A 13337-nucleotide genomic window follows, 5' to 3' on the forward strand; every position below is an offset into this window, starting at 1 on the left:
TTGTCAAAACAATTCATTTTCCACCAGACTGAAGCTTTATTGATTTTTCAAAGTTTTTTACGTATGAAACAAATATTTTCGACATTTTTTTGTAATGAAATTGCTGTTCAAACATCAGAATTCTTCATAGATTAGATTCTATGATAATGTTTATTGATAAAACACGTGTTTTTAGAAAAATTTGTTGTCAAAACAATTCATTTTCCACCAGACTGAAGCTTTATTGATTTTTCAAAGTTTTTTACGTATGAAACAAATAATTTCGACATTTTTTTGTAATGAAATTGCTGTTCAAACATCAGAATTCTTCATAGATTAGATTCTATGATAATGTTTATTGATAAAACACGTGTTTTTAGAAAAATTTGTTGTCAAAACAATTCATTTTCCACCAGACTGAAGCTTTATTGATTTTTCAAAGTTTTTTACGTATGAAACAAATAATTTCGACATTTTTTTGTAATGAAATTGCTGTTCAAACATCAGAATTCTTCATAGATTAGATTCTATGATAATGTTTATTGATAAAACACGTGTTTTTAGAAAAATTTGTTGTCAAAACAATTCATTTTCCACCAGACTGAAGCTTTATTGATTTTTCAAAGTTTTTTACGTATGAAACAAATAATTTCGACATTTTTTTGTAATGAAATTGCTGTTCAAACATCAGAATTCTTCATAGATTAGATTCTATGATAATGTTTATTGATAAAACACGTGTTTTTAGAAAAATTTGTTGTCAAAACAATTCATTTTCCACCAGACTGAAGCTTTATTGATTTTTCAAAGTTTTTTACGTATGAAACAAATAATTTCGACATTTTTTTGTAATGAAATTGCTGTTCAAACATCAGAATTCTTCATAGATTAGATTCTATGATAATGTTTATTGATAAAACACGTGTTTTTAGAAAAATTTGTTGTCAAAACAATTCATTTTCCACCAGACTGAAGCTTTATTGATTTTTCAAAGTTTTTTACGTATGAAACAAATAATTTCGACATTTTTTTGTAATGAAATTGCTGTTCAAACATCAGAATTCTTCATAGATTAGATTTTATGATAATGTTTATTGATAAAACACGTGTTTTTAGAAAATTTTGTTGTCAAAACAATTCATTTTCCACCAGACTGAAGCTTTATTGATTTTCCAAAGTTTTTTACGTATGAAACAAATAATTTCGACATTTTTTTGTAATGAAATTGCTGTTCAAACATCAGAATTCTTCATAGATTAGATTTTATGATAATGTTTATTGATAAAACACGTGTTTTTAGAAAATTTTGTTGTCAAAACAATTCATTTTCCACCAGACTGAAGCTTTATTGATTTTCCAAAGTTTTTTACGTATGAAACAAATAATTTCGACATTTTTTTGTAATGAAATTGCTGTTCAAACATCAGAATTCTTCATAGATTAATGTTTGAATGATTTTATGATAATGTTTGTTGATAAAACACGTGTTTTTAGAAAATTTTGTTGTCAAAACAATTCATTTTCCACCAGACTGAAGCTTTATTGATTTTCCAAAGTTTTTTACGTATGAAACAAATAATTTCGACATTTTTTTGTAATGAAATTGCTGTTCAAACATCAGAATTCTTCATAGATTAGATTTTATGATAATGTTTATTGATAAAACACGTGTTTTTAGAAAATTTTGTTGTCAAAACAATTCATTTTCCACCAGACTGAAGCTTTATTGATTTTCCAAAGTTTTTTACTTATGAAACAAATAATTTCGACATTTTTTTGTAATGAAATTGCTGTTCAAACATCAGAATTCTTCATAGATTAGATTTTATGATAATGTTTATTGATAAAACACGTGTTTTTAGAAAATTTTGTTGTCAAAACAATTCATTTTCCACCAGACTGAAGCTTTATTGATTTTCCAAAGTTTTTTACTTATGAAACAAATAATTTCGACATTTTTTTGTAATGAAATTGCTGTTCAAACATCAGAATTCTTCATAGATTAGATTTTATGATAATGTTTATTGATAAAACACGTGTTTTTAGAAAATTTTGTTGTCAAAACAATTCATTTTCCACCAGACTGAAGCTTTATTGATTTTCCAAAGTTTTTTACTTATGAAACAAATAATTTCGACATTTTTTTGTAATGAAATTGCTGTTCAAACATCAGAATTCTTCATAGATTAGATTCTATGATAATGTTTATTGATAAAACACGTGTTTTTAGAAAATTTTGTTGTCAAAACAATTCATTTTCCACCAGACTGAAGCTTTATTGATTTTTCAAAGTTTTTTACGTATGAAACAAATAATTTCGACATTTTTTTGTAATGAAATTGCTGTTTAGATATCTGATTAGTTTGATGTTAATAATCTAACTATTTTGTAGTAAAAATACTATGCAAACATTTCAATGCTAAAGTTTGAGGATCCCTCAAGCAAACCGTTGTTCAAACATCTTACTATTCAACATAAGAAAGCTTAAACGCTGAATCAAGAAGTTTTTTCCGTATAAAATATTTTTATTGCGAAACTGCTGTTCATACATCTTAGTTCTGAACAGTTTTCCGTATAAATCGACTATTTCCAGCTATTTTTCATGTGAGATCGCTGCTTAAACGTATCATTTTCCAGTAAAATGGATGTTTTACTAGTTTTTTACACACAAATCGACTATTTTTTAAAATGATAGTATTTTTAAAATATCCCTCTTTTCATTAGCTACAATTTAACAAAAAAAAATAAAGTCCCCGCACTAATCTATGAAATATTGATCTTAAACTGAATTTTCATTGTTTTTGTCCCATTTTGATCTAGTTTTGTCTTAAAAAAATGGACAAAAATTAAGTTTTACTTATTAAATATCAAAAATTAGTCAATTTTCCGAAAGTTTTCTCAATTAAATTGATCTAACTTGGTTTTTATTTCTCGAAAAGTTAATTTTTGATTGAAATAATAGAAAAAAACTACTTTTAACCTGTGAAAAAACAGGTTTTTCCAACCCCAATCAAGTCCTCGTTATTTATTAGGGTCCCATCGATTTCTTCCTTCTGATAAACTAATGATAATAAATTTTCCTACCACGTACACTGTGGAGAGTTTTATGGATTTTTCCCCTTTAAAAAACATATACGAGGGCTGCTACATCGAATCAGTAATTGCAGAGGTTCCTCAATAGGAATGGAAAAAACGCTTCGACAATTGGTTCAAACACATGCGAAAATATATCGATTTCAATGGAGGATATTTTGAAAAACAATTTTTGGAAATGTGAAACTTATTAATCTCAAAATTTGAGTAACAGCACTCGTATATTACGTCCCCCAGATTGGTGAAATTCTGAGTCCGGCCCTTGTTGGTTAGAGGCTAATTTCTAACCTTATTTTATTTTGGAAACGTAAAGTATTCACAACTTTTCAAAAACCTGTTTTTCTTTACAATAATTTGCCTTTTATTTGACGAATACCACAAAAAGTTATTGAGATATTGAGTAGTTTGGATTTTGGATTCAGAACCCCGCAACTAACCTCAAAAACAACTGTCAAATATAATTTTGAACAGTCCAAAAATATATTTGAAAATGCGCAGATTTAAGTGGGCAAAAAATTTGAATCAAGACTTTGTTTGAGACACATTGTATTCGCGTCGAAAAAAATTATTTCGTAACAAAGTGTTTGTTAATATAACGAGCAGTGAAATGGATAATAACTTATATAAAAAGAGAAAGCCAGGCCCTTAGAGCCCTTAAAGTAGAGGGTGTGGTGTGACAGGCAAACCTTACAAAAACTCTTTAAGGGTGATAAAATATTAGACCCTTCCTGCACGCAATTTTATAAGTATTTTTTGCTCAAACACGCAGGAGAGAAAATTTTGATGAATTGTCCGAATTTATTTCTATATAATGTTTATTTAACGAATGGTACTTCGGGCGATGAAAACCCATACTGTGGAAACGAAACGAATAATTTTACAGGTCGATTCTGTCTTATGCGTCATAGTAGACAAGTGACATAAAATAACCTCAAAAAAATTAAACGTACGGATTCAAATCATCATTTAAATCATAATAAAATTATTCGATTCTGTTTTATGTGTCATAGTAGACAAGTGACATAAAATAACCTCAAAAAAATTAAACGTACGGATTCAAATCATCATTTAAATCATAATAAAATTATTCGATTCTGTTTTATGTGTCATAGTAGACAAGTGACATAATAAAACCTCAAAAAAATTAAACGTACGGATTCAAATCATCATTTAAATCATAATAAAATTATTCGATTCTGTTTTATGTGTCATAGTAGACAAGTGACATAAAATAACCTCAAAAAAATTAAACGTACGTATTCAAATTATTATAAAATTGTTCGATTCTGTCTTATGTGTCATAGTAGACAAGTGACATAATAAAACCTCAAAAAAATTAAACGTACGGATTCAAATCATCATTTAAATCATAATAAAATTATTCGATTCTGTTTTATGTGTCATAGTAGACAAGTGACATAAAATAACCTCAAAAAAATTAAACGTACGGATTCAAATCATCATTTAAATCATAATAAAATTATTCGATTCTGTTTTATGTGTCATAGTAGACAAGTGACATAATATAACCTCAAAAAAATTAAACGTACGTATTCAAATCATTATAAAATTGTTCGATTCTGTCTTATGTGTCATAGTAGACAAGTGACATAATAAAACCTCAAAAAAATTAAACGTACGGATTCAAATCATCATTTAAATCATAATAAAATTATTCGATTCTGTTTTATGTGTCATAGTAGACAAGTGACATAAAATAACCTCAAAAAAAATGAAACGTACGGATTCAAATCATCATTTAAATCATAATAAAATTATTCGATTCTGTTTTATATGTCATAGTAGACAAGTGACATAAAATAACCTCAAAAAAATTAAACGTACGTATTCAAATCACGCAATCTTGATGGTCAATTGATCGAGAAATTATCCTTTAAAGAAAACATTCGTTATACTTAAAGTGGTTACGTCGTATCGGATCCATTTGTCAACAAAATTGAAGCCATTTAATCGAAACTTCGATTTTCATCTTAACCTCAAAATAAAATTCAAAAATTACTACGCATGATGCGTTCTATTGAACGGGATGGAAGGCTGGACATTGAAAGTTAACATTTTGAACAGATTGGATGCGTTCGAGATGTTGTTCTGCTTGATTTGATTCAACTCTTGATATAAAGAAATGTAGTGGGGATATTTAAATCATAATAAAATCATTCGATTCTGACTTATGTGTCATAGTAGACAAGTGACATGAAATAACCTCAAAAAAATTAAACGTACGTATTCAAATCATTATAAAACTGTTCGATTCTGTTTTATGTGTCATAGTAGACAAGTGGCATAAAATAACCTCAAAAAAATTAAACGTACGTATTCAAATCATTATAAAATTGATCGATTCTGTCTTATGTGTCATAGAAGACAAGTGACATAAAATAACCTCAAAAAAATTAAACGTACGGATTCTGACTTATATGTCATAGTAGACAAGTGACATAAGTGGCATAAACAATTGATTAAATTCCTGGAAAACATTAACTATTAACTACAGCAAATATTAAGCGTGAATTTGCTGTAATATTTATTAAAGAAAGATCTAGTTTAAATCCTACATAAAACCATACTTTCAGTCATATTATAAAACCATTAAATCACGTTTCGATATTCGAAATTTTATTTGTCAGATACTTAATTCTGATTATGATTTCCGATGTTAGATAACGGAATGTATTTCATCACATAGAAGTACCAATCAAACTCGATAACTTCTTATTGAAACTTACAAACGCCATTTGGTACTACATATAACAAATAAAATCATTATTTACACGGAGAGCGAAATTTATTTCAGTATGGTGAGGTATAAAATCGAATTACTTCGTATTTAGAAATCGTTCATAAAAAATTGAAAACAAAACTCGAATTATAGGGTGTGTTAGAGTAAATATACAATAATGGCAGATCCTATTCATCAAAAAAATAACTTGAATTTGAATAAATAACATTTGTATAGTACTTAGACTGTTGTTATTTTGATTAAATGTTAGAAAACGGATTTTATTCCGTTGGAATGCAGCTTAGGGTGCGGGGACAAAAAATCCGTCCATTTTTTAACAACCTAGCGAGTAAAATGTGTTAAAACACCCCTAAACTACGACTGATACGACACGACGCGATATTAAAACAAAACAACGTGGTGTGAATGCGAAACTCGATCGGCGCTGATGACGTAAGCAAGCTATTGATGCGATAAATCAGTTTTTCGTGAATATCAGCAAAACGGTGAGTTTAATCATGAAAATACTCTGAACAAAAATTGTAGATCATGAAATTATCTACAAAAAACGTATTAATACTTTTTTTCCTACGAGCCACCGTTTCTGAGATATAAGTTGTAAAAGTTGTAATCGTCATATCATGCATGAGTACGCCACGTATATATAGCTCTAGAGTTGTAATATATGTCAAAGGCTTAAAATTAATAAAATTGTTTAAAATACAATTGAAAATAAAATTTGAAAGTTTCTCATAATTTCCGTGAATGGAAAAAAATTTATTTAAGGTCAAAGGTCAAAAAAATCAGTTTTTCGTGATTATCAGCAAAACGGTGAGTTTTATCAAAAAAATACCTCGGACAAAAATTGTAGATCATGAAATTATCTACAAAAAACGTATTAATACTTTTTTTCGCACGAGTCACCGTTTCTGAGATATAATGATTCAAAAAGTTGTAAAAGTCATAAGGTTTCAGATTTAATGTCGTATTTAATGGTTATAATGATTGCACGAGAAATATCAAAGCTGCAGAACTTTAACAACGTCAATTGATAATATCTTACTCACAACAAGTCTCGGTTCATTTCAATGTTGGTAAGAAAAGTTTACTGCTGAAAATGATGAAACCACTAAATACAACTTTTACAATTTTTTGAATCATTATATCTCAGAAACGGTAACTCGTAGAAAAAAAAGTGTTGATACGTGTTTTGTAGATAATTTCATGATCTACAATTTTTGTCTGAGGTATTTTCATGATAAAACCCACCGTTTTGCTGATATTCACGAAAAACTCATTTTTTTACCTTTGACCTTGAACAAATTTTTTTCCATGCTCGGAAATAATGCATGCAGCATATACTTGTCCTTCTGGAAATTTTGTACGTGCCAACATTCATGAAAAATAGTGTATTAGATCTAGATCATTGTAGTTCAAAAAGAAAAAACATCCTGACGGGAATTTTGAGTTCAGCACCTCAACTTGTCTCAATTGAACGTTTTTGGCGAAATTTGAAACGTATACTGTAAAAGTAAAGAGCAACTACATATGAAAAATCAAACAAGAGGATTTTGAGCGAATTCTGGAAATTCTAAATTGAGTATTTCATATTTAACAAAACATTTAATAAAAATTAGTAAATAAATACGGCTAGGCGCTAATTATTATTAATTAAAACAAGTATTTTCATCCCCACACCCTTGTTTGTGCATCCCCTGAGTTGATTATACCTAATTCGTCCCTAATTCAATTAGTTTTTTCCAAAAATTCATATCGGTACTTGTAAAACAATTTTTCGTTTGTATAACCACCAATTACCGATTTATAATAATTTTATATACGATTCGAAAAAGATAAATTTGAAGATATGTATGAAATCCATTAAATTTTTTTTATTTCTTGGTTATTGTTTAATAAAGAAAAAGAAAAAACGGTGGTGCATTACCTTTAACTTCGATGTTAACCTCACTAAACAATCTTTCATTCATTTAAAAACTTATGTACAAGAAATTATTAAAATTTGCAAGGAATCCTTTTTATTGTTACCGTAAACAGGCGATAAGTCCGTTTATAAGACTCAAACTTAAAACGAAGTCCGATGGTGCGACTGCGAAACCTGTAACAAGTAAAAAAATCCGATATTATCATAATAAAAATGTTAGTAAACATAACCCTAGATGACATTACACAAAAGCGGAGAAATATATGCAACACTCAATACTTATAGTCGGTATATATAGTTGCCTATAAATTGAATTTGACACGCAAGTTTCGTTTCTTTCAAATAAAACTAAATTAATTCGAGTTTTTTTCTTTTATGAACGCGAAGCTACCACAATTCTGCATCATCCCTAAAAAGAATCGGTTACCATCCCTAGGGAAATCAGGACTCTCAGTCTGTTGAGGGCAATCCACATATTGAACGTATGGCCGAATAATTGAATTCCTTCGAAACTTTATCCCAATTTTTTCGTCCTTAACGAAGAACTATTAGGAAATTACTTGAAAAGTGAGATGTTGCTTAATTCAATTACAATTCAGAAAGTTGTTGACTACAATTTAATACAGGGAGGATCATATAAAACATTATCTAACTGTAGTGATAGAAATTCCAGAGAAATTATTTGAAAATATGATAAAACAAAACATTTTTCGACTACTAAAAGTTAAGCTAGTGGAAATAGGAAAAGGGATTATTTGTGAGAGGTCTAAGCTGACAGAAAACCGGATAAAACGAATGGTATAAATTTTATGAAGAAGTTGTTGTCTTCTAATCCAAAATTGGGACTAATTAGCCCTATATTTAAGGGTTTTTTATAGTACTACATCGAAAAGCACCTAGACAAAGACTTATATCTGTATTATAGACACAGTTTTTTGTTTAGCGTCGCAGATACATCGAATCGTACAACAACTAGATTGTCTTGACGTTATCTAACATTTGTCGATCATGTTTTCGATGTAAAGGTCACATCAGCACGAGATATTTGAAGATATACACCACACTGATGAGTTAAATTATTCACAACAGCGATAACTGACTTTAGGCATTTGATTTATAGAAATGAATCGATGTTATCACTTCAAAAACACAAAATAAATAGGAACCGACTCAAATCGGTCAACATGCTTCAGATTATCAGAGTCGTAAAGTTTTTGTATTGAAAAAAAAGTGATGAAATAACTGGAGATTCAATCAACGTCGACATTAAATGAAATCGGTGGAGCCTGCCCTGCTTAAGAGGCCTAAGGGATTAAGTGCGGCAATTTATAATCATTATCGTGTGATGTGCGTGGACTGGGCAATTTTACTTATTCACGGTGTGCCGAGAACCGCCTTTATCACTGTCTTGAAAGTCCAAGGATAATGATAAAGAAGTTTTACCAATGGAAACGAAACAGATTAATAAAATTGAACCAGAAACGTTTTTTTTTGTCTCGTTTATAAAATATTCACAAAATTCGTCAACAAACGTCAAGATTTTATAGTAGTTTGTATCGTGGGGCTCTGGGTGCACGTCTGGATCACTGGCTCAAAATTCCAGAGACACAATGAGCGAAAAAATTCCAAAATTTGAAACCCGGAATGTACGAGCTGCTTTTGGAGATCCTCAAGAAGAATCCAAGGGCTCCATGGAGCGCCCCATTCCCCCTGGAATGTATAGTATATGTCGATAATGAAACAGCAGATGGAAATAACGAAAAAACTGCACGTCTGGATCACTGGCTTAAAATTCCAGAGACACAGAGACACAATGATACAGAATTGAGCGTAAAAACTCCAAAATTTGAAACCCGGAATGTACGAGCTGCTTTTGGAGATCCTCAAGAAGAATCCAAGGGCTCCATGGAGCGCCCCATTCCCCCCGGAATGTATAGTATATGTCGATAATGAAACAGCAGATGGAAATAACGAAAAAACTGCACGTCTGGATCACTGGCTTAAAATTCCAGAGACACAGAGACACAATGATACAGAATTGAGCGAAAAAATTCCAAAATTTGAAACCCGGAATGTACGAGCTGCTTTTGGAGATCCTCAAGAAGAATCCAAGGGCTCCATGGAGCGCCCCATTCCCCCCGGAATGTATGGTATATGTCGATAATGAAACAGCAGATGGAAATAACGAAAAAACTGCACGTCTGGATCACTGGCTTAAAATTCCAGAGACACAGAGACACAATGATACAGAATTGAACGAAAAAACTCCAAAATTTGAAACCCGGAATGTACGAGCTGCTTTTGGAGATCCTCAAGAAGAATCCAAGGGCTCCATGGAGCGCCCCATTCCCCCTGGAATGTATGGTATATGTCGATAATGAAACAGCAGATGGAAATAACGAAAAAACTGTACGTCTGAATCACTGGCTTAAAATTCCAGAGACTCAGAGACACAATGATACAGAATTGAACGAAAAAACTCCAAAATTTGAAACCCGGAATGTACGAGCTGCTTTTGGAGATCCTCAAGAAGAATCCAAGGGCTCCATGGAGCGCCCCATTCCCCCTGGAATGTATGGTATATGTCGATAATGAAACAGCAGATGGAAATAACGAAAAAACTGTACGTCTGAATCACTGGCTTAAAATTCCAGAGACTCAGAGACACAATGATACAGAATTGAGCGTAAAAACTCCAAAATTTGAAACCCGGAATGTACGAGCTGCTTTTGGAGATCCTCAAGAAGAATCCAAGGGCTCCATGGAGCGCCCCATTCCCCCCGGAATGTATAGTATATGTCGATAATGAAACAGCAGATGGAAATAACGAAAAAACTGTACGTCTGAATCACTGGCTTAAAATTCCAGAGACACAGAGACACAATGATACAGAATTGAGCGAAAAAATTCCAAAATTTGAAACCCGGAATGTACGAGCTGCTTTTGGAGATCCTCAAGAAGAATCCAAGGGCTCCATGGAGCGCCCCATTCCCCCCGGAATGTATAGTATATGTCGATAATGAAACAGCAGATGGAAATAACGAAAAAACTGTACGTCTGGATCACTGGCTTAAAATTCCAGAGACACAGAGACACAATGATACAGAATTGAGCGAAAAAATTCCAAAATTTGAAACCCGGAATGTACGAGCTGCTTTTGGAGATCCTCAAGAAGAATCCAAGGGCTCCATGGAGCGCCCCATTCCCCCCGGAATGTATAGTATATGTCGATAATGACACAGCAGATGGAAATAACGAAAAAACAAGGAATTCACCAGAGACACCAAGGCCAAACATAGAGGACAATGGAGTAGGTTGAAAGGAGGAGTTGGAAGTCACGGAAAGGCATAATCCGGAGTGATTACATTAATAGGAGAATCGAAGAGCTCCAAGGAACAGCTCAATTCTTCCAGAACTGTATAACGTTTGGGAATAATGATGTTTGACTTGTATCAGTTAGAAGATGCTTCAAAATATGTTTGTTAACTAGAAAAATTTGGGTAAATACCGAAAAAATGTCTCGTTCGAACGCCGCTTTATATAAAGTTATTTAATAATCTGAAATTTTATGTAAAATACAACAACAATGAGGGTCGGAGGTATTCGAGTCGAGCTTGGATTGTCTGGAAAGTATTTTAATATCAGTTCAGTTTCTAGAGAAATTAAAGCCGCTTTCTGAAAATATTTCGGATAAAAGTCGACTTTACGCGTGATGTGGAAAGGGCACTCGCAGTTTTAATTCTTAATTTTGCATTCGGAAACCGCTGAATATAATATGTAAACCAAAAATGTTTTCGATGATTCAAGAAAATCTTTTTTCGGTATGTAAAACATTTCCCAACACTTGGGGATGATATTGTTAATTCCGGAGTCAAGTGGTGGATCTATATTCCATCCATTATCACGAAAAACTGATTTATTACGTTGCCAAACACTGTTCTGAAACATCAACGCGTTTTCTGGAACAACCACCTCAATTGAACGACCAGAACGTTCACCATAATACTGGATAACACTTTTGAAGCCATTGCTGAGCTTATACACCATTTTTTTATCAATAAACAATGATAAATTAATACGTTAAATTCGTTGTATTAAAAATACTTCAATGGCTGTCATTTTTCGATCGATTTCAATCGATTTCGATCGATTTCAATCGAAATGTGATGACATTTGACACATAATCTTTTGATTGGTTGGTACTTCATAAACGTCAAACGGATTTGACAACGTTAAACGGATTTGACAATGTCAACGTCATCTGTATTTAATATAGTGTGGTTGTTGTTTTTTCTAATTGAAATATCTGCTCTAAATGTTTGGAACGATTTTGTATGTGACACAACCGATTCGGATCCGGTTTCTTGAAATCTTCCGAAGTCTTTGTTGTTTTCTGAACTCATACTTTAAAATTCATACACGTTTCCTTTAGTTTTATCAAGATTTTGTCTAATACAGATTTTATATTACGTTAAAGAATGTAAAAGTTTTTTTAAATCTTCTGTTTTGTTGTCATCTGCAGTCTCGTAAAGTCTTTTGATGAAGTGAATTCATATTTCAAAGTTTATCAAAATTGTTTAAGATCTGTCAGTTTTTTGGAGTCTCGAGGAGGATTTTTTCGAATAATCTAAATGGCTGTCATTTTTCGATCGATTTCGATCGATTTCAATCGAAATGTGATGACATTTGACACATAATCTTTCGATTGGTCGGTACTTCATAAACGTCAAACGGATTTGACAACGTCAACGCCATCTGTATTTAATATCTGCTCTAAATGTTTGGAACGATTTAGCATGTGACACAACCGATTCGGATTTAAAAAAAAAGCGTTGGCATTCTAATAAGCTAAAAGCTTATTTAAATTCCGAACACTTTTTCAAATTCCCAAAATCCACCACTGCGTTTTTCGAGTTTCCGGCTTTCTTCTAATCTGGATTAATTGCAATATAAAATACGAAATTCCGGCGTTCTTTGTATTCGATTGAAATAAATTTCTTTCGTTAATTCTCGTACTATCAGGTGCTGACTCATCTAATGAACATTAATTTGCAATCACGTAAGAATCTTTCGATTGATCCTCTCCTTTTTTTCTTCTTCTTCTCCTTTTTTTTTATTGCGCTCCTTTTCCCTCGTTCGTGGCGAAAGTGAAACGTAATACTCGCAGACCCGTCGGACAGGGTGGAACTCGAAAACGATCGGTAATTAACGAATCTCCTGAAAGATCGGATATTAGCAAAAGCAAAAAAAGTAATTGAACTTGATACGTCATCTATACCCGTAATATAAAGTTGAAGGAACAATATTTTCTATACTGGAACGCCTGGTCGCCTCTAGCGGATCTACGCTGCGCTTAGAGATTAGACACGCGCGTCTAAACTTCATTTCACGTTTTGTATATATATTTGTGTATATGTTTTGTCGATTAGCGCCCAAAAACATTCTATTCGATGAAAAAAAAAATAGTTATACTGATATTTGACGCTCTATAAGTCTTTGGTAGAGCTAGGTACGGAATTAAGACTAAAACTTACATATTACATCACTCGATAAGTCGTGTGACTTACACATAGATGACGCTGT

At 31.8% G+C, this 13337-nt stretch overlaps 1 protein-coding gene across 1 annotated transcript in view; it reads right to left on the bottom strand.

Moving 5' to 3' along the window:
- Positions 1-7759: 7759 nt before the first annotated feature.
- The window catches only part of LOC130892870 (uncharacterized), a 113854-nt gene continuing 108276 nt past the window's right edge, over positions 7760-13337 (bottom strand). Inside the window, exon 6 of the mRNA XM_057798553.1 lies at positions 7760-7928. Coding sequence (XP_057654536.1) covers positions 7855-7928 — 74 coding nt within the window. The 3' untranslated portion in view covers positions 7760-7854. The remainder of the gene's footprint in view (positions 7929-13337) is intronic.

The sequence above is a fragment of the Diorhabda carinulata genome, chromosome 4 (genome assembly GCF_026250575.1).
Source record: "Diorhabda carinulata isolate Delta chromosome 4, icDioCari1.1, whole genome shotgun sequence".
NCBI lineage: Eukaryota > Metazoa > Arthropoda > Insecta > Coleoptera > Chrysomelidae > Diorhabda > Diorhabda carinulata.